Below are 23,979 nucleotides of genomic sequence, written 5' to 3'. Positions count from 1 at the left end.
AAATTATCACGGAAATAACATTTTTTGGCTACATACAGACACCACCACCGAACCATGTTTTTTGGGTTCAGGGGACTCTAAAACGTAAAGATTTCATAAAATTAACAAAATCAAAATTCGCACAAAACTAATACCTTCTCATATGATGAGAATGTAATATATCGTTGGAAAGGTAAAAAGGTCAGCTTTTAACGCATGTAAATATCGAGTACGTAAATTCAAACCCCATGGCTGGGTAGCTTAAACAAGTTGAACCTTTTTATAGTATTTTTTTTTAAGAATCTAAAAAAAATATTAAAAAAGAAAATTTTTTTAATTAAACAATTAGGTTTCATTTTTTGAACACAATATCTGCATAATTATCTAAAATATTAATTAAAAATGTTAAAAATTACAAAAATTACAATTTTTAAAAGAATATAATTTGCTGTTTTTCTCAAAAATTGTTTACTTTTAGAATATTTTTCCTATAATAAAATATTTATCGTGAAACTTTTAAAGTATATATACTTGTTATTCAATATTTAAAGAATATTAAACAATTTTTTTATGTAAATTTGATAAATTTTTAAATAGTAGTGTTTTAAAAAGTTAACAGAATCACAGTAATCCTGAGTATACTTCTTCTTAAAAAAAGAAATGTATGCTCCGAGGGTTAAAGAAAGTTTTCAAACCAATGCATTTTCGAATTTTATTTGATGCAAACATATCTTCAGGATGTCAATTTTTTATGTTCTAAAAATATTCCGAGCACATTCTAGAGATATTTTTATATCCATAGAATATTCTAGAGATATCCTGTAAATTCCTTTTATATATCCTAAGGATATACTATTAAGATATCTTCAGCATATACTATGAACTTCCGGAGGATATTCTAAAAATATTCTACAAAGCGGCGGTTTAGAATATCGTAAGGATATTATTAGGATATCCTTTTGTTGTGAGGAATCCACTTTAATATTTTTTGCAGCCTATTTTTATTCTTCCCAGAAAGTAAACAATCAAAACAATTTAAAAAACAGTGTGTCGTTCTTTAGAAACACTTTTCGTTTGTTATATTAAAAACTGTATTCTCAAGAACTTGCATTCAAACGCGATTAAAATGGTTTGTTAGTCCAAAATTCTATTTTAAACAATTTTACAATTTTCTTCCAATCACAAGAATTTTTTATCTCACTCTTTATTCAATTTCATCTTACACAATTAAATTTTCGACTGAACATTAATTATTATCATTATTTTGCAGATTTGAAAATTAATAAGAAGGATGGAAATAAACTTTTATATTCAAAAATACCTATACGAATAACCAAAACTAAGCAAGAAGAAAAAAAATAAAACATTAGAACTAATTTAAAAGGAAGTCAACAGCCAAAAAAAGATAACAGAACTATACGTTCGATGAAACATAAATTAAAAGAAATGGAAAAAGTATTAAACATTCGTAGATATTCACAGCTTTTTCCCTCCTCAAGTAAACGAGAAATTAAACATTCTTCAAAACAAAATTCGCGAAACTTAATTAGACGAGAAATAACTACCAGACGATCACGTTCGCCAAATAATTATAATCCTCAGGAACACTTTTCGAAAAAGTTTCGTTCACAAAAATATATCTCTTATAATTTAAGAGAACAATCGTACATGTCAAGACGCACACTTTCTCCAAGTTGTGTTTTTCGACATTCAACGAGGCAATTAGACAATTTTCGAAGATCGAGAACGCCTGAGAGAAATTTCCACTATTCTGTTAGAAGAGACAATTCAAGATGTTGCCCATGTTCATATGAACAAGAGTTCAGGTCGAGGCGATCACAGCCAACATGTGACTCATCAGAGCGGTCACATTATAATTCGAATAGGCAAAACAATTCATGGAGATTGTCACACTTACCTAATTACAACTCGTCTGCAGGTAACCCACCATCTTCATCCAGAAGATTACGTTCACGATCGCGTTCACCAAACCGCAACTATCGACAGTAAAGCATTTTGTGACAAATAGTCAAACGGCCCATTACAAGTTTAGTAAATATTTATACTTAATTTCAGTTAATTCTCATTTTTGTTATATTTTTATTGATTCATACTTGTTTCATAAAGTTAATGCAATTAAAATAATTAAACTTTGCTACTTTTTGACATAGAAAATAATTCTGTTTCTTGTTTTTGTTGCTTTGCAAGCTCGATTGATTACAGTGATTACATAAAGATGTAAAACTGATATATTACTTTTCACAAACACGTGTTTCGTACTTTAAGATTCACAAATATTATGCTACCGCCCTTATACCCATTTTTTTAATAACAGAAAAATAATAAACAACTTATGGAGGTTATAATATAATTATTAACTGTTCTGCTTACCTGTAAAAATAAAAATGTATTACATATTTTAAACCTATTCATTTTAATTTAAAAAAACCGAACATTTCAGTTGCACTCGGACTGAAATGGAGAATTCAATACACTTATATTTGCTCTCCATGTTGAATAGTTTAGAAGTTAAAGGGTGGGGGAATGATCAATTTTTATGAATTTGTGTCAAAAAATCTTGTTATTTCCTTGACATTCGCTATATTTTTCCTGTTATCTACGAGTGAAAATATATATCTGAACCAAATTCGAGCTCTTTTGGTCAACAATTTTAGCTGCAAAGGGGGAACACGATTTGCCTACGAACGTAAGAGTCTCACCAAAAAGATTCAGTCGGTACACCGTAGGTGTACGTAACCCTAAAAATTGAAGACATTCTTTGTTAAAGTTAAACAATATTTCTCTATGCTTAGATATTCTAGACCTTCAATTTCCCACTCATTTTCCATAATTTAAAATGTAAGAATTTTGTCATTAGAAAACTGAAATTCTAAAGAAACTAAATTTATTCTCTAAGGGATCATTCACATATTACATCACGCAAATTTTGGGAATTGTTTACCCCTCCAACCCTACGTCACATTTTGTCACATAGAATTTAGTAATTTTTACACAGGCCGTCACAAAACTGTAGACCTCCTCTCCCCTAAGCATGTGACGCAATATGTAAATGATCCCTAAATATAGTTTCTCTCCCCCAGGGGGGAGGACTGAACATGTTCTCCCTACGGGCATAGCGCACCCGGGGTACCCTAGCTGGCAGCGTCGATGACCGTCTGAGAAACCTAAAGACGCTTGTACACCAGTCCGTTTTTGAGTATATTCAGAAACGTCTAACGTTTTCATTGGTTATACTCATAGTGAATTTCCATATTCGACCGTATGAAAATAGTTACCATTTTCATACAAGTTTTACCCCCTGTCGTCTTCAATCTGAAATCGACACTTTTGTGCATAGGAGTCAAAATTTAGACTCTCTTTTAACCCTCTTTTTTAAACCTCTTTTGAACCTCAAAACGATGCGGAAAAATACACATTCCGATATTTAGAGGTTGAAAAAAGGATTTCAAATTTATGTAAAATATAAATTTTTTAAATTTTTATCTATGCTAATAGATTTATTGAAATCATTCAAAAACTATTATTTGCATCTTCTATAGGGCAATTGAAATATAACTCAGTGAAAAAAATTCCAATTATAGTTTTCGAAATATTTTAAAATCTTTTCTCGGACCTCTTTTAAGCCAGCCTGCTTCTCTTTTGAACCTATTTTGAACCTCTAAAAGTGCGGAAAAATCCATTTCTGTAGTTGTTAGGTCTAAAAGAGAATTTAGAAGTTTAAAGAGACTTAAAAGAGGTAAAAAAGAGGTTATTGGAGAGCTAAAAGAGGGTCTAAATTTAAAATCGGAAGGAATTAAATATATCATAAGTAACACAAAAATGAAGGCATGGACTGCCTTCATTTTTGTGTTACTTAAATTGGACATTTCTATAGGATGATTTTTTTGATACTCGTTTCAGACTCAGGCGCTCTTGATCTCCACTAGTGTAACAAAAATCACGGTAAACACATGGCTGCCTTTATCCCCTTGTTGCTTAATATTTTATTAGATCCTACTACAGATTCGACTCAAATACAAATATTTTCCACTTACTAACATTTACCCACTTCATTAACCATATTTTAACTTAAAGTTTTTTCTTCCCTTTCATTATCTGCATTCAGCTTAACGATATACCCTACAAATAAAAGAAAAGCAAAAAGGACAATAAAATCCTCATGTACTACACTTTAATTCTTTTACTAAAACTTACTTTCTATACAGTGCAAAATTTCATACCAAGCAATCAACAATGAATTGTAAAGTACTCTGATTTTATTTCTTGATAGTAATATCTGATTCATTTTTTTAATAGAATCTTACAATTCTTATACTATCTGACATTATAACAGAAACAATAGTAAAAAAAGATTTAAGTACCTGATAGTAATATCACATAACTTCAGAAGATCTCCATTTACTTTTTATAAGATGTTGGACTTTTAAATAAAAAACTTCTATTGAAGGACAGCATTACTAGACAGTAATATCAGATGACTTCAAAAGATCTTTACTTCCTTTTTATAAGATGTTGGAAAATATAATAAAATAAAACTATTAAAGAATTGTATTACCTGATAGTAATATCACATAACTTTTAGAAAGTATTAACTAACTTTCTTAAAAGTTTTTGGCCTTCTAATAAGAAACTTCCAATAAGGGATTGTATTACCTGATAGTAATATCAGATGACTTTCAGACGGCCTGCATTAACTTTTTATAAGATGTTGAACTTAATAATAAAAGACTACTACTAAAGAAATAAATTACCTGATAGTAATACCAGATGACTTTCAGAAAGATAAATAAGATGATGATAAGATGTTGAACTTTATAATAAAAAAAACTATTTAAGAAATAAATTACTTGATAGTAATATCAAATGACCTGCATTTACCTTTTATAAGATGCTGGACTTTATAATAACAGACTACTACTTAAGAAATAAATTACCTGATAGTAATATCAGATGACTTTCAGATGACCTGCATTTACCTTTCATAAGATGTTGGACTTTATAATAAAAGACTACTTTTCAAGAAATAAATTACCTGATAGTAATAGCAAATTTTTAAAAGATGTTGGCCTACTGAAAGAAACTTCTAATAAAAGACTATATTACCTGATAATAATATCAGATGACTTTAAAATGACCTGCATTTATCTTTTATAAGATGTTGGACTTTATAATAACAGACTACTACTTAAGAAATAAATTACCTTATAGCTATATCAGATGACTTTCAGATGACCATTTACTTTTTAAACGATGATGGTCTTTTTAATAAAAATCTTCTATTGAAGGACAGTATTACTAGACAGTAATATCAGATGACTTCAAAAGATCTTTACTTGCTGCTTTTAAGTTGTTGGAAAATATAATAAAATAAAACTATTAAAGAATTGTATTACCTGATAGTAATATCACATAAATTTTAGAAAGTCTTAACTAACTTTCTTAAAAGTTGTTGGCCTTCTAATAAGAAACTTCTAATATGAGATTGTATTACCTGATAGTAATATCAGATGACTTTGAAATGGCCTGCATTTACCTTTTATAAGATGTTGGACTTTATAATAAAAGCCTACTACTAAAGAAATAAATTACCTAATAGTAATATCAGATGACTTTGAAATGACATACATTTACCTTTTATAAGATGTTGGACTATATAGTAAAAGACTACTGTTAAAGAAATAAATTACCCGATAGTAATATCAGATGACTTTCAGATGATCGGCATTTACCTTTTATAAGATGTTGGAATTTATAATAAAAGACTACTATTAAAGAAATAAATTACCTGATAGTAATATCAGATGACTTTCAGAAAGTCTTTACTTACTTTTTTAAAAAGTTTTTGGCCTTCTAATAAGAAACTTTCAATAAGGGATTGTATTACCTGATAGTAATATCAGATGACTTTCAGATGACCTGCATTTACTTTTTATAAGATGTTGAACTTAATAATAAAAGACTACTACTAAAGAAATAAATAACCTGATAGTAATACCAGATGACTTTCAGAAAGATAAATAAGATGATGATAATATGTTGAAATTTTTAATAAAAGACAACTATTTAAGAAATAAATTACTTGATAGTAATATCAAATGACCTGCATTTACCTTTTATAAGATGCTTGACTTTATAATAACAGACTACTACTTAAGAAATAAATTACTTCATAGTAATATCCGATGACTTTTAAATGACCTGCAATTTCCTTTCATAAGATGTTGGACTTTATAATAAAAGGCTACAATTATAGAAATAAATTACCTTATAGTAATATCAGATGAATTTCAGAAAGTCTGCACTATCTTTAAAAGATTTTAGCATTCTAATAGGAAACTTTCAATAAGGGATTGTATTACCTGATAGTAATATCAGATAACTTCAGAAGATCTTCATTTACTTTTTATAAGATGTTGGACTTTTTAATAAAAATCTTCTATTGTAGGACAGCATTACTAGACAGTAATATCAGATGACTTCAAAAGATCTTTACTTGCTTTTTTTAAGATGTTGGACAATATAATAAAAAAAAACTATTAAAGAATTGTATTACCTGATAGTAATATTAGATAACTTTTAGAATGTCTTAACTAAATTTTTTAAAAGATGTTGGCCTTCTAATAAGAAACTTCTAATATGAGATTGTATTACCTGATAATAATATTAGATGACTTTGAAATGACCTACATTTACCTTTTATAAGATGTTAGACTTTATAGTAAAAGACTACTGTTAAAGAAATAAATTACCTGATATTACTATCAGGTGACTTTCAGATGACCGGCATTTACCTTTTATATGATGTTGGAATTTATAATAAAAGACTACTATTAAAGAAATAAAATACCTGATATTAATATCAGACGACTTTGAAATGACCTACATTTACCTTTTATAAGATGTTAGACTTTATAGTAAAAAACTACTGTTAAAGAAATGAATTACCTGATAGTACTATCAGATGACTTTCAGATGACCGGCATTTACCTTTTATATGATGTTGGAATTTATAATAAAAGACTACTATTAAAGAAATAAATTACCTGATAGTAATATCAGATGACTTTCAGAAAGTCTTCACTTACTTTTTTAAAAAGTTTTTGGCCTTTTAATAAGAAACTTCTAATAAGGGATTGTATTACCTGATAGTAATATCAGATGACTTTAAGACGACCTGCATTTCCTTTTTATAAGATGTTGCACTTAATAATAAAAGACTACTACTTAAGAAATAAATTACCTGATAGTAATATCGGATGACTTTCAAATGACCTGCATTTACCTTTCATAAGATGTTGGACATTATAATCAGACTACTTCTTAAGAAATGAATTACTTGATAGTAATATTTGATGACTTTCAAATGACCTGCAATTACCTTTCATAAGATGTTGGACTTTATAATAACAGACTACTACTTAAGAAATAAATTACCTGATAGTAATATCAGATGACTTTCAGAAAGTTTTAAGTAACTTTTTTAAAAGATGTTGGCCTTCTAATAAGAAACTTTTAATATGAGATTGTATTACCTGATAGTAATATCAGATGACTTTGAAATGAGCTGCATTTACCTTTTAAAAGATGTTGGCCTTTTAATAAGAAACTTCTAATATGAGATTGTATTACCTGATAATAATATCAGATGACTTTAAAATGACCTACATTTACCTTTTATAAGATGTTGGACTTTATAATAACAGACTACTATTTAAGAAATAAATTACTTGATAGTAATATCAAATGACCAGCATTTAAATTTTATAAGATGCTGGACTTTATAATAACAGACTACTACTTAAGAAATAAATTACCTTATAGGAATATCAGATGACTTTCAGAAAGTCTGCACTATCTTTAAAAGATTTTATCATTCTAATAGGAAACCTAATAGTAATATCAGATGACTTTGAAATGGCCTGCATTTACCTTTTATAAGATGTTGGGCTTTATGGTAAAAGACTACTATTAAAGAAATAAATTACCTGATAGTAATATCAGAAGACTTTCAGATGACATGCATTTACCTTTTATAAGATGTTGGACTTTATAATAACAGACTACTACTTAAGAAATAAATTACCTGATTGTAATATCAGATGACTTTTAGAAAGTCTTTACTGACTTTTTAAAAAGATTTTGGCCTTCTAATAAGAACTTTAATAAGGTATTGTATTACCAGATAGTAATATCAGATGACTTTCAGATGACCATTTACTTTTTATAAGATGTTGGACTTTTTAATAAAAATCTTCTATTGAAGGACAGTATTACTAGACAGTAATATCTGATGACTTCAAAAGATCTTTACTTGCTTTTTTTAAGATGTTGGACAATATTATAAAATAAAACTATTAATGAATTGTATTACCTGATAGTAATATCAGATAACTTTTAGAAAGTCTTAACTAACTTTCTTAAAAGATGTTGGCCTTCTAATAAGAAACTTCTAATATGAGATTGTATTACCTGATAGTAATATCAGATGACTTTGAAGTGGCCTGCATTTACCTTTTATAAGATGTTGGGCTTTATGATAAAGACTACTATTAAAGAAATAAATTACCTGATAGTAATATCAGATGACTTTCAGATGACCTGCATTTACCTTTTATAAGATGTTGGACTTTATAATAAAAGACTACTATTAAAGAAATAAATTACCTGATAGTAATATCAGATGACTTTAAAATGACCTACATTTACCTTCTATAAGATGTTGAACTTTATAGTAAAAGACTACTGGTAAAGGAATAAATTACCTGTTAGTAATATCAGATAACTTTCAGATTACCTGCATTTACCTTTCATAAGATGTTGGACTTTATAATAAAAGACTACTTTTCAAGAAATAAATTACCTGATACTATTAGCAGATGACATATAGAAAATCTTCACCAAAGTTTTCAAAGATGCTGGCCTCCTGAAGAAACTTTTAATAAAATGCTATATTACCTGATAATAATATCAGATGACTTTAAAATGACCTACATTTACCTTTTATAAGATGTTGGACTTTATAGTAAAAGACTACTGTTAAAGAAATAAATTACCTGATAGTAATATCAGATGACCTGCATTTAGCTTTCATAAGATGTTGGACTTTATAAAAAAAGACTACTATTAAAGAAATAAATTTCCTGATAGTAATATGAGATGACTTCAAAAAGTCTTAAATAATTTGTTTAAAATATTTTGGCCTTCTAATAAGAAACTTCCAATAAGGGATTATATTACCTGATAGTAAGATCATATGACTTTCAGATGACCTGCATTTACCTTTTATAAGATGTTGGACTTTAAAATAAAAGACTACTATTAAAGAAATAAATTACCTGATAGTAATATCAGATGACCATTTACCTTTTATAAGATGTTGGACTTTATAGTAAAAGACTACAATTAAAGAAATAAATTACCTGATAGTAATATCAGATGACTTTCAGAAAGATAAATAAGATGATGATAAGATTTTATAAAACAAGACTACTACTTAAGAAGTAATATCTGTCAATATGACTGATCTTCAAACCACTATTGCACAGGTTTTTGGCTCTGAAATATCATTAGCTTTGAAAAACCATAGAGCAGATATGAAGGCTGATTTTCAGGGAATTCAATCTTCTGTTATCGCTTTATCTAACAAGGTTGATGACATCTCGGATAAATTTACTTCTGTGGAATCTCGTATGGTTGTAGTCGAGGATAGAATCAGTGAAATTGAAAATCTCGTTCAAACCTTAAGTAATTCCACTTTTACTGATATTAATGTAAATAAAGTACCTGACAGTTGTGTGGCAGAGTTATCCCAACGAGAAACACGTAAGAAGAACTTAATTTTATTTAATTTTCTCGAGAATAACTCTGATAATTCTTCAACTGAAAAACCTCAAAATTCTGATAGTGATAAAGTTATTGATCTTTTTAAAATGTTTATTGGAAATCTTGACGTTGGGGAAATAATTTGTTTTCGTTTGGGTAAAAAAACACAGGTATTACACCGCCTTTTGAAAATCAAATTTTAAACGGAACAAGTTGCTACTCAGGTGTTCAAAAACCTTATCAAGATGCTCAAGGACATTCAAAGATCAACAAAGATTCCCAATCTCACGTTTACTCCGGATCGTACTCCAATGCAGCAGAATCAATACAAAGAGGTCAGGAAGCAATTGGAGGAACGTGTTTCAAAAGGAGAGAAGAATCTTTAACTTGTCTACCGAAACAACACTCTACTCTTAATTACAATAACACCAAAAGTATAGATTTATATTATCAAAATATTCGAGGTATAAATGCCAAACAAAATTTTCTTATTAAATCAGCAGATATTTAAAATTACGATATTATTACATTCACCGAAACCTGGTTAAAGCCTGATTTGTCTTCCTCTGAATTTTTTAATCTGGACTTGTTTAATATCTTCAGAAATGACCGTGAGGGTAGATCTGGCGGTGGTGTTCTTGTTGCAATTAAGACTAAATTCTCTTTTATAAAAATTGATTTTTATAATTTTATATTTTTAAAAACAATTAATATTGTTGGTGTAAAAATTTATTTTGAAGATACTATTTTGGTTTTGATCGTTGTTTATATACCACCTGTATTACCCGTTGATTTTTATGAAGAATTTTTTAATTTTTTGTTATGTATCAACCAAATATTTTCCCACAAAACTATTATCATTGGGGACTTTAATATACCTAATTACAAACTTTATTGTGACTATAACATTCTAATAGATAAGAAAATTTTGTTGCTAAATTCTTTCACTCAAACACTACAACTGAAACAAATTAACTTTCTTTGTAATTCTTTAAACAGACTTCTGGACTTGGCTTTTGTTAATTTCGATGTATCTATTGACAAATGTCTTGATCCTATTTCTTTTAAAGATCAACATCATCCAACATTGCTTATTTCTTTCGAGTTATTATACACAAAAAGAAAAGAAAATATTCCAATTAATTCTAATTCTAATAGATTCAACTGGAAACTTTGTAATTGGAACTTATTGTATGTTCAACTCTTTGATGTTGATTGGTCAGTACTGAATGATTACAACAATGTTAATGAATTGTGTGTTGCTTTTATGAAATATTATGCAATGCAATTTCAGAGTCTACTCCGAAGTTTAATAATGATCTTTTTAGTAATTATCCTGCCAGGTTCACTTCTAATATTGTCAGAGATATTAAATTGAAAGAAAAGTATAGAAGGAAATATATTTTAACAGGTAGCGTATATTATCTAGAACTGTATAGGAAGTTTCGTAGTAGTATTAAAGAGCGAATTAATTCTGCTTATTGAGATTATATAAAGCATGTGGAAGATAATATTACTTTGTCACCGTCTGTGTTTTGGAATCACATAAATCGATTGAAGCGGGAATCTAGAATTCCTGGAATTATGACTCGCGAGAACACGATCCTAGATACTCCGTCTACTATTGTAAATGGTTTTGCTGAATTTTTTAATAGTGTGTATGATGCAAATAATTCTTTGTTTACAGCTGCACTTGTAACTAATTTTCAAACATTTTTAGGAGATACATTGAGAATTGATTTTGGATCTGTCAAGAGGGCTTTAACAAAATTACCTAATAAAAGCACTTCAGGTGTTAACCTTATTCCAGCATTTGCTGTAAAGAAGCTCTTGCAAGTTTTAATTGAACCATTATTGATTATTTTTAATAAGGCCTTATCTAGTGGTATTTTCACAGAAGTATGGAAAACTACCAAAATTTGTTCTGTCTATAAGAAAGGCGATAAGGATAAGGTCGAAAATTATCGCCCAATTTCCATTATTAATAACTTTTCGAAGATATTTGAAATATGTATTTGCGAAATTCTTTACAGTAGGGTTGCAAGTGATATATCCATTTATCAGCATGGTTTTGTCTCTAAGAGATCCACTATTACAAATCTGTTATCTTTCACCCAACATATTTATGATCTTTTGAATGACTATTCTCAAATTGATGTTATCTATACTGACCTATCAAAAGCATTTGATAAAGTTGATCATGAAATATTATTGCAAAAATTATTATCCCTTGACTTACCACATAAACTAATTCAATTAATTGCTTCTTATTTATCAAATCGACCTAATACGGTTCAGTATAGTGGTTTTGCTTCCGTACCTTTTACACCTTCATCTGGAGTATCACAGGGTTCAAATTTGGGACCACTACTATTTTCCATCTATATGAATGACGTCTCTCTTTCTTTAATTTGTCACCATCTTCTTTATGCTGATGATGTCAAGCTATATCTTCCAATCTCTAATTTAGATTAATGTGAAGTTTTGCAGGAGAATTTAAAAATATTTAATAATTGATGTAAAGATAATAAATTTTTATTGAATATTGGAAAATGTAACATAATGACATTTGTGAGGGGGACGTCTTTTATTAACTATGAGTACTCCGTTGATAGTCTTACACTTGAAAGAGTATATAAGATTAAAGATATTGGTGTCACTTTTTTGCCTAACTTGTCATTCTAGGATCATATTTCGGATGTCGTTAACAGTGCTAGTAGGACACTCGGGTTCTAGAAGAGATCATGCAGGGACTTTACCAACAGGTCGACCCTGAATGTTTTATTTTAATCATTTATTGTCTCTAAATTGATGTATGCGTCTGTGGTTTGATCTCCACATTTCCAAAAATATATTGATTTAATTGAGAATTGTCATAAACAGTTTTTGAAATTTTTAGCGTATAAAGAAGATTCAACTTATCCTTCAAGAGGAACAAAATTCAATGTACTATAGGCAAGATTTAAAGTGTGGACTCTAGAAAACTGACGTGAATTTGCTCACATAATATTTACATATAAATTAATTAGAGGTCTAATCGATTGTCCTTCTATACTGGAATTATTATCTTTTCGGGTACCTCAATATACATCACGTAATCAGCCACCTTTTTACATTCCATCAGTTCTCAATAGATACTCCCCTCTATTTCATATGTGTACTTACAGGAATGATATGTGTGTTGCGAATGTTCAAAGGAGTATTAACTTGTTTTCTATGTCACTATCGGAATTTATTTGTGCTACTCACAAATACTGTATGAAAGTTCTGAAATGATTTCACTGTCTGCGCTTAATTCAGTCTTCTCTACTAATTATTTTGTAGCCCTATTATTGGTTTTACTGTTAGGCTTTCTTTCTTAATAAAATAAAAAAATAAATTACCTGATAGTAATATCACATGACCTTTAAATCAACTGCATTTACCTTCCATAAGATGTTGGACTTTATAATAAAAGACTACTATTAAAGAAATAAATTACCTGATAGTAATATCAGATGACTTTCAGATGACCTGCATTTACCTTTTATAAGATGTTGAACTTTATAAAAAAAGACTACTATTAAAGAAATAAATTTCCTGATAGTAATATCAGATGACTTATAGAAAATCTTTACTAAATTTTTAAAAGATGTTGGCCTTCTGATAACAAACTTCTAATAAAAGACTATATTACCTGATAATAATATCAGAAGACTTTAAAATGACCTGCATTTACCTTTTCTAAGATGTTGAGCTTTATAATAAAATACTACTATTAAATAAATAAATTACCTGATAGTAATATCAGATGACTTATAGATGATCTTCATTTATCCTTAAGAAGATGATAGACTTTATAATAAAAACTTCTAATATAAGACTGTATTAACTGATAGTAAAATCAGACGACTATTAGTTGACCTGCATTTACCTTTCATAAGATGTTGGACTTTATAATAACAGACTACTACTTAAGAAATAAATTCCCTGATAGTAATATCAGATGACTTTCAGAAAGTCTTAACTAACTTTTTAAAAAGATTTTGGCCTTCTAATAAGAAACTTTTAATAAGGGGTTGTATTACCTGATAGTAATATCAGATGACTTTCAGATGACCTGCATTTAGCTTTCATAAGATGTTGGACTTTATAATAAAAGACTACTATTAAAGAAATAAATTCCCTGATAGTAATATCAGATGACTTTCAGAAAGTCTTAACTAACTTTTTGAAAAGATTTTGGCCTTCTAATAAGAAACTTTTAATAAGGGATTATATTACCTGATAGTAAGATCAGAAGACTTTTAGCTGACCTGCATTTACCTTTTATAAGATGTTGGATTTTATAATAAAAGACTACTATCAAAGAAATAAATTACCTAATAGTAATATCAGGTGACTTTTAGAAAATCTTCATTAACTTTTTAAAGGATGTCTAGAACAAATCTAGAACTTTGTTTTAGAAAAAATATATAACAATTCTATAACAAATACGATTTATCAAAAATAATACATAATCAGAAATTGAATACTTGTATAGTACAAATAAATGTTTATGAGTGTGAATACAAATATGAATAATAATCAAAATTGATACATGAAAAACATGAAAAAGTTGATAAATATTCTGAATTAATATTTATAAAATTAATTGATAATCATATTTGTTTAAACAATTTATTGTTTGACATAAATCAGAAAATTATACAAATATTATAAAATAAAGTTAATTTATTAATTTCTTAATTCAGCAATTGTTTAAACAAATAATTGTTATTTACTATCTTTTTACACAATCAACCTAGAAACTAGCATTTTTTTCTAATTTTGCAATAAGTAAATACTCAGATTAGTTCATTGCAAAATTTTAAAAGACTACAAGTGTCTAGACGTTTCATTGTATCAAGAGTTAATAAATAACAACAATTTTTTGTTTAAACAAATGCTGAATTGTTAAAATTATAATATATCTCTATTTCATACTTTTTTAAATTATTTTATTGCAAAATTAGGAAAAACTGCAAGTTTCTAGGTACTTTGTATCATGAGTTAATAAATAACATTTATTTGTTTAAACAAATAACTGAATTGTTAAAATTATAAATTATCTTCATATTTTACTACTCAAGTGTAACAATCGCGAAATTAAAAAAAAACTGCAAATTTCTAAGTAATTTATCACAAAAGTTAGTAAAACAGTAACATTTATTTATTTATTTATTTAAACAGATACAGACTGCACTTAAAGAAACTTTATTACATTATTTAATATTTTAGGGTCACTTTTTAGTATATTTAATTACAAGTGTAGAACATTTTCGTATGATTAGGATTTTCGTTACTACTTTTAAGAATGCTTAGAAGTAAAGTAAGGAAATATAATATATTTGAAAAGATAATTTAGTATAATCTGCACAAAATTCAAAATGATTGTATTAAAACTCGAAATGTCAAATTCTAATAAGCTCTTTAAGAAGTATTATAACATATCTCACAAGCGCAGAAAAATCAGTCTGTTTAGTATATGAGGCATTCCATGTCAAGTGATCCGGGTGGAGAAAAATTTTTCTCCAATCGTAGCAAAACTTGGGGCTTTTGTAGTACTAATAGATAGTAATTTTTCGTGAAAATATTTTTTTACCTAGTCCAATATTTTCCGAGGGGGAGGGGGTTAAATTTTTGGGTTTTTCAGTACAATGCTTATTTCGATAATTTTTTACTCTTAAACTATTAAACATAAAAATTTGGCAAGGTACATTTTGGAAAGGTTTTTTCATGCTCTTTCGATTGAAAATAAGCATTTAAAAAAAAAAAAATTTTGACCCAAAAAAATCAAAATTAAAAATAAATTTTAATTTTTTGGAAAAAAGGTCCCATTTTTTTTTTTTTTTTTTTTAAACGAAAGCTGAGGTTTTTTCCTAAAAGGACATATAAATGAAAAAGTGGGACAAGAATGTTTAAACATTGAAAAAATGAATTTTCTCGTAAACAGAGCTAAAAACCGGGTTTAGAGAGTAGAAACCTCTGTTTTTCAATGTTTAAACATTCTTGTCCCACTTTTTCATTTATATGTCCTTTTAGGAAAAAACCTCAGCTTTCGTTTAAAAAAAAATGGGACCTTTTTTCCAAAAAATTAAAATTTATTTTTAATTTTGATTTTTTTGGGTCAAAAATTTTTTTTTTTTAAATGCTTATTTTCAATCGAAAGAGCATGAAAAAACCTTTCCAAAATGTACCTTGCCAAATTTTTATGTTTAATAGTTTAAGAGTAAAAAATTATCGAAATAAGCATTACACCGTAAGACACCTGGATCACTTGACATGGAATGCCTCATATAAGACAGCTCACACATTTCCACAGTATCGTGAATTATGTATTTGTTTGCGAAGTCTTATACACTGCGTTTATGTATGCGTTTCGTCGTTAGCGTGTATTTTCCGATGTGAATTCTCAATGCTTTATATGTTTCATTAGCAAAAATTTCTAAGTCCAAATTTAAAAAAAATTTTGCAACAAAAAATTAATGTTTAAAATGATTTAGAACAATGAAAAACGTTTTTTTAACATAAATTTTTTGACATTTTTTTAAAAAGTGGATCACCCACTTAATTAATTAGCAAAAATTTCCAAGTCCAAAAGACGAATATTTTTTTATACCAACAAATTAATGTTAAAAATGATTGAGAACAATAAAAAACCTGTTTTTAACGAAAATGTATAAATATTTTTTTCTTGATATAATAAAAAAATATTAATTTTTATCCCACATGCACAAAAACGGCGCTTTCTGATAGCAGACGACAGGGAGGAAAGTCATTCATTTCTTCGACCGTATGAAAATGGCGGTCTTGTTCTCCCAAGGGCAAGAAAATTAGTTCTTCACATGCATTTTTCTTGCCCAAGGAAGAAAACGGACGCCATTTTCATACAAATCGAACAAGTGAATGACTTTTACTCCCTGTCGTCTGCTATCTGAAATAGCCGCTTTTGTGAATTAGGAATAAAAAATATAGTAAGTAACACGAGAATAAAGGCAGCCAATTTGTTTATGATGATTTTTGTGACACTTATTTCGGTCTCGGGGCGCCTTCAGCGCCCTCGACCTCCACTCGTGTCACAAAAATTACCGTAAAGAAATGGCTGCCTTTATCCTCTTGTTGCTTAATATACTATTTTGAATTTTTATATTTGAATATTATTTTATTATTATTGTTGTTGTTCAACTATTTTTTTATTTATTATGGTGTATTAGTGTCAATAAATACTATATTGAATCATCAAAAGCAAGTCAACAAGTCACTGACAATAAGACGTCGATGTACAGTTAGGCTCCGTAGCAAAGTGGTTAGGGCGTTATTCTCGTAGTCCGTAGGTCATAGGTTCGATTCCCGCCTGCGTTAGATTTATTTGCTTCTTAGGTTCGCGTTTATTCCGATTTTTCTGTATTGTATTCGTATAAGTATGCAATTTAAAGATTATATGTGACTGTCTACGAGAAAACAGGAATTAGCTTTCACAGGGCTAGTGATTGAAAGAAGCAGAACGAAGGAATGCATACAATATAACATCTTTAAAACGTTGTATTGTCAAAAGTAATTGACAATTTACAACTTTTGATTTTTGCATTTAAAAAAGCAATATAAAATCTATCGATTAGCATAAAAAACTCAAAATTATTTTTTAGAGCTAAGCCCTGTTTATTCTCGTGGATATTCACATATATACTGTACAATAATGTAATTAACAAATTTCTAATTTTTTTATAATTTTTAATGTATATATTAGAGGAATATATATTAATCTCTGCATATATACTAACATTATTTATGAATTCGCTTTTGGTCATCATTTAATTGAAAAAAATAATAATTAATTCAAACTAATACTTATTATTAATAAATAATGTAGGTTATTTCTTTAACAAATATTATAAACTAATTAAAATTATAATGAAATAGAAAATACTGTCTAAGATGGTCCTTTCTAAGTCCAAAAATGGACCCATAAACTGGTCCTAACTAGGCTCCCAAGTTAGGACCAGGCTAAAATCGCATCACCAGCCATTGTCGATCCAAACTACACTGCCTACTTAGGTCCAAGCTATTAACAGGGCAAAATAGGTAGGACCATGATAGGACAAATTTTCTTTTTCCACACAGGTATTTAAATTAATTACTTAATTATTATTATCATTGTTAATAATTATTTAAACTTATAATTTATGTAACAATATTCAGAATTATACACAGAACATTTAAAACTAAGAATGAAAAATTTCACACGCACGGGAGATCAAAACCTAGACCTGGAGGACATAAGTCGAATACGCATACCGCATAGCCACGCAAGCTTAGAAGTCATTTTACTTCAACTTCCTTTTGAATTGTGGAACCGTTATATGCAACGCTAAAATTATAAATTACCCAGTAATTACTTTAAGACAAATTCGACCAATTTAAAAAATTTTTAAAACCTGACATCAGATTCATAATCAACGACCCCAAAACTCCCGAGTAACAAATTTTAAGCGATTTTTGTTCATTTTGTAGATTTTTGTTTATACGGGGTAATTGTAAAACAATTTTTTTAGGTTGAAATTTTGTTCTATTTTTTCAATTTTACATTTATTTACATTTTTTTACATTTATACAGTTTTATCAAATTTTATAGTTTTTGACTCTTTATATTTTAGTCTCCCTTTATTTAAAGGAGTGTTTTTTGAAAAGGGTTGTTTATTTTTAAACGACAAGAATATGTATTTGAGTCAAAATACGTGAAGTGTACTCTCTAAATCTGAATGTGTGAAATTTCACTTATTGTACGTTATAAGTCGTCCTCTCGATCAATAAGTGCATATACATTTATAAATAAGTGAATTTTTCACTTATTCTGAGTGAAATTTCACTTATTATAAGTGTATATGCACGTATTGATCGAGAAGACGACTTATAACGTTCAAATATGTGAATTTTCACATATTCAGATTTAGAGAGTACCAGCAAATTTCAAATTTACTGAATTCTTTTGAAAACACATAAAATGCAAGCTTCATTATGAGTTTATTAACCCATTAACGCCCAAATGCACAAAATTTCAAGTCTAACTTTAATAGATGATATTTTTTTAAAAAATGGTTAATTTCTTTCAGCAAATCCATTTATTACGTATTTGAGTGTGCTGAATCCAAATATGACATCAAAAATTGTTACAAAAATTTTTTTGTATCATTTTTTAAACAATTATTGTAAAAAAACACGATTTTTTCATGACTTTTTATAAAACATCTAGCAATTTCAAAGGAAAAAATTTTTTTAACAGGACCGAAAATTTTATAAATCGTGCACTTTATACCTACTCTTTGAAAATATGCATTGACTTTTTTACCCCCACTCCACGTTTTTCAAAATGGCGCCATGAAACACAATTTTTTTTTCAAAAATTCCATTCATATTGCTCAACAATATTTTTTCCCTTAAATGGACCTGAAAATGGGTACTCGGAGGTTTTCGTGGTCGCTGATTACGAATCTGAAATCAGATTTTAAAAATTCAAAATGGCGGATCCAATATGGCGGATTTCAAAATTGAAAATCAATCAGAATGACTTGAAAATTGCTACTCGGAGGTTTTCTTGGTCGCTGATTACGAATCAGAAGTCAGAATTTAAAAATTCAAAATGGCGGATCCAATATGGCGGATGTCAAAATTGAAAATCAATCGGAATGGCTTAAAAATTGCTACTCGGGGGTTTTCGTGGTCGCTGATTACGAATCTGAAGTCAGATTTCAAAAATTCTAAATAGCGGATCCAACATGGCGGCCAAAAAATAAAAAATTCGTCAAATTCGTTTGAAAAAGGGTACTCAGAGGTTTTTTGGTTGCTGATTACGAATCTGCTATCAGATTTCAAAAATAAAAAAAATAAAAATTTCGTCCAATTCGTTTGAAAAAGGGTACTTGGGGAGTTTTCGTGGTCGCTAATTATGTACCTGACGTGAGAAATGTATGATATTGATTAGATAAACTAAAGCGTCTTGTATAAATGCATGGTATCATGATCATCTTTAGCCACCAGTAAACTGGTGTTGCCCGATTCTCACCGCGTGGAGGTAGATGATGATAGAATCTTTATTTTTTTAATTTTCTTTTGTTATATTTTTTTTAATTTTGTTTTTTAATATCTTTTTTGGTTTTTTGTATTTTTTTCATTTAAAAAATTTTTTTTAGATTAAATGTAAATGTTTATATTTACTGATAAATAATTGTTTTACCTCAACGCGGTGAGAATCAAGCAACACCAGTTTACTGGTGGCTAATGATGATCATGGAAGCATGCATTTATACAAGACGCTTTAGTTTATCTAATCAATAGTAAACATTTCCCACGTCAGGTACATAATTAGCGACCACGAATACCCCCCGAGTACCCTTTTTCAAACGAATTGGACGAAATTTTAATTTTCTTTTTATTTTTGAAATCTGATAGCAGATTCGTAATCAGCAACCAAAAAAACCTCCGAGTACCCTTTTTCAAACGAATGTGACGAATTTTTTATTTTTTTTGGCCGCCATGTTGGATCCGCCATTGTGAATTTTTGAAATCTGACTTCAGATTCGCAATCAGCGACCACGAGAACCCCCGAATATCAATTTTCAAACCATTCCGATTGATTTTCAATTTTGACATACGCCATATTGGATCCGCCATTTTGAATTTTTAAATTCTGACTTCTGATTCGTAATCAGCGACCAATAAAACCCCCGAGTAGAAATTTTCAAGCCATTCCGATTTTTATAACAACTTTAATAACAGAAATTTCTCCTACAAAAATTAAAATTTTTAGACTTTCTTTACGAAAATGAAAAATGAGAGTTTCAAAGTTTCCAATAAAATCAATTTTGACTATACGCAATAAAAAGCAATTAGTAAAATAACTAATTAAAATGACCTGTAAAATAGCATTTTTGACATGTTGAAGGTCCAATCGCTGACAAGGAACTTCTTCACCATCGGTGCGGTTGATATACTCAAACAGTTTTTTTTCGCGACGCGTCAAAAATGCTATTTTACAGGTCATTTTAATTAGTTATTTTATTAATTGCTTTTTATTGCGTATAGTCAAAAATGATTTTATTGGAAACTTTGAAACTCTAATTTTTCATTTTCGTAAAGAAAGTCTAAAAATGCTCATTTTTGTAAGATAAATGGCTGTTACAAAAGTTCGATTTTTGTGCTTGGTTTGTTTACCTTTTGGTTTTTTTACATTTCACACCTTGGACATATCCTTAATATAGTTAGCTGAAAAGTCATTTGACGGTCTTCGTTTTGGTATCGAGGAGCCTTTGAACAGTCAAAACACATTTTTTTCTCTGATTTAAAAACTGGTATTTTATTTTCAATATATTTAATTGCTTTTTATTTTCTTAATAGATTGTTTTTATTAAATCTTTATAGATAATTATAAACAATTGAAAAATAATTAATATAGTTAACTGAAACGTCATTCAACGTGAAGTAAGCACTTTTCGATTAAATCCACTTTCGGTAAATTACTCTTTCGGAACATTCACCTACAACCTTCCTACAATTATGTTTTTATTTTAAAGTATGCAAATATTAGTTTCATGAGGTTATCAATAAATCATGTGATACTTAAGGGTTTGGATGGGAGGGGTTTTAAGCAAAATATCACTTTTTACATGTAAAAAATGGGAAATATCATAAGGGTAGAGGGGTATTAAATTTCAGAAAACTTGTGTCATGGTTAATGTTAATTTAAGAAAGAAAAATTTTATATATTCTGAATAAAAAAAACGATTTACCTTCCATCCAATTTTTCAAAAAATTGGTATAAATTTAAATTATATTTTTAAAAAATTAAAATTAGGAGAGATAAAAGTTACTTCATTGCAAATTATATACATATTTGAAAACCGTATACTGCAACAATTTTTTATAAACGGGCAAGTCCAGCACAAATAATCTAGAGCTGGTTGTTTGATAATTGTAAAAACACACGAAATTAATATATAGTATTTTATAATCCAAGTTAATTGTCATTTATGGTTTTATATTGCAGGAAATGTTTTATTTTTTTTTTAATTTTTAATTAGTTTTAATAAATTTATAAATTTAATTTTTTAAAGTGGTTTTTTCAGATATTCGATAGATTGTAGAGCTATAAATGGTCCACTTTATAAAAACAAATTAAAATTTGTTTTAACATAAATGAAATAAATAAATGACACATTAAAAGATTTAAAAAATTATGAAAATCTAATGTGAAAAAAGTTTTCATTATATTATTTGAAAATGTATAATTCATTAAATTCTCTAAAAAATGTATTAAAATTGAAAATTTTTTTAATCAATGACTGTTTAAATAATAAGAAATAATGTTTACGTAAACTCAAATTTTTTATGCAAATGACAGATCCTGAAAAACGTTGGAAACAATTGAGGCGCTCGTTCAACGGACATTATAAAAACTCAAATTATGGTTGGTACTTATACAAGGATCTTTTATTTCTCGAGAACCATATTAAAGTTCAAAAGACTTCTAGTGCTGGAATACTTGAAAATGTTTCTCATCTTCCTTCTCCAGGTGAATATTTATTATTATTATGATTATTATATTATTATTATTGAGAAATTTAAGTAGGCCTTTAAACATATGACTTCTAAACCTTCTTTACTTTATTTAATAAATAATTATGATTTATTGAATTCAGGACTCCAATTTTGAGACTTATTCGACTTTTTTGTAAAAAACTGCTACTAATAGAATTTTTTCACATTTTTTTGAAAAAAATATTACTAATAGAAGTATTGCAGATTTTTAAAGTATTTTCTGTATTAAACAGAGAGACAACAAATGTTTCCTTATAAATTGTCAATTTCTTTTACTCAATAAATAAATAATACTAACAATTAAGAAAAAATTCATTGTTTATTTCTATATATTAATAACATAACGTCAGGTTTTACTACTTTCTTTTATTTTATAGTTTGTTTAAGGTCTATTGAAAAAAATATTATTATGATGCAAATGTGTTTATTATTGACAGTTTTGGACATGTGTGAAGCATCCCATGCTTCTTATGACAATTCGTTAGGCAGTACTGGAGATAAAGAGAAATCTCATGATAGCGAGACTTTTCCTGCGTTTAATGCACAAGATTACTATGAAAATTTTGTTGACATCAAGAACGAATTTTTAGAATACGATGTACTTCATTTTGAAAATGAAGTTATTGAAATTCAAGATGATGATTATCATCATCATCCTCATCGGGTATCACATGATCCAAGTTCAACCAGTGACTCACCAAATATTGTGCCGTCTACATCGCAAGGATTTAATCCAAAAATGGCATCAATTCGTTTACTTTCCACAAGTTCTCCAAATTCCAATATTTCAACACCACTAGCGTCAGGTGATCCAAATTCAGCTAATGGCTCATTAAACATTGTGCCGCCTACATCGCAAGGAGTTAATCCAAAAATGGCATCAATTCATTCACTGTCCACAAGTTTTCCGAATTCCAATATTTCAGCACCCCTAGCGTTTACGTCGCCAAAAGCTGTAGATGATACTGCTGAAGATTTTTATTCAGCCTATTTGAAAAAAAAATCAAAGACACAAACAAACTCGGGGTTACATACTTCAACACCTGAAAAAAATTGCAGAAATAGAAATGTATTTAATGCTTATCCAGTTCAAAAGCAGTACAGATCAGTGCAAGATATTCCGATATCCAAGCTTTCAGGAAAAGTGAAGGCATCTCCACCCCTTGATCGTTTCGCGAGAAGGAATTTGCAAGACAAAAAAGAAATTCATTGGTTCTTAATGACGCCTTAACACGATCAACTGAAACTTTAGAGGAAATATCGAACACATTTTCACAAATAGCAAAAGCAAAATTAGAAAAAGAATTTCGTGCAGATTGTGTATTTAAATTATTTTTAAACGATTGGCAGAAATTGTCAGATGACGAACAAGGAGCGAAATTCGACATTATCATGGACATACTAGATAGCTATAAAGCCAAGTAGAGTCCTCATTTCAGATTGAAAATTATTTAAAGTTTTTCTTTTAGTTATTCAATCGGTCGTTTTAGTTATTTGTTGCTATTTTTTATGCTTATTGATAATTTTATTAAGACAATGCAAAAT

General features: G+C 28.4%; 1 protein-coding gene across 1 annotated transcript; it reads left to right on the top strand.

Moving 5' to 3' along the window:
• The first annotated feature begins 1,683 nt into the window (after positions 1-1,683).
• On the top strand, positions 1,684-23,665 carry LOC122509972. The gene is made up of 3 exons (XM_043624334.1): positions 1,684-1,918; positions 22,238-22,408; positions 22,872-23,665. The coding sequence occupies exon 3, from the start codon at positions 22,880-22,882 to the stop codon at positions 23,663-23,665; it is 786 nt and encodes a 261-aa protein (XP_043480269.1). The 5' UTR covers positions 1,684-1,918; positions 22,238-22,408; positions 22,872-22,879.
• Positions 23,666-23,979: the final 314 nt, after the last annotated feature.

The sequence above is a fragment of the Leptopilina heterotoma genome, unplaced genomic scaffold (assembly GCF_015476425.1).
Source record: "Leptopilina heterotoma isolate Lh14 unplaced genomic scaffold, ASM1547642v1 Lhet_65, whole genome shotgun sequence".
Taxonomy (NCBI): Eukaryota; Metazoa; Arthropoda; class Insecta; order Hymenoptera; family Figitidae; genus Leptopilina; species Leptopilina heterotoma.
The sequence above is the reverse complement of the archived record's forward strand: the minus strand, read 5'-3'. Positions and strand labels throughout refer to the sequence as shown.

Bases quoted from the DNA above. Each gene is read 5' to 3' on its own strand.
- LOC122509972 (XM_043624334.1), top strand. From the start codon at position 22,880: ATGTGTGAAGCATCCCATGCTTCTTATGACAATTCGTTAGGCAGTACT.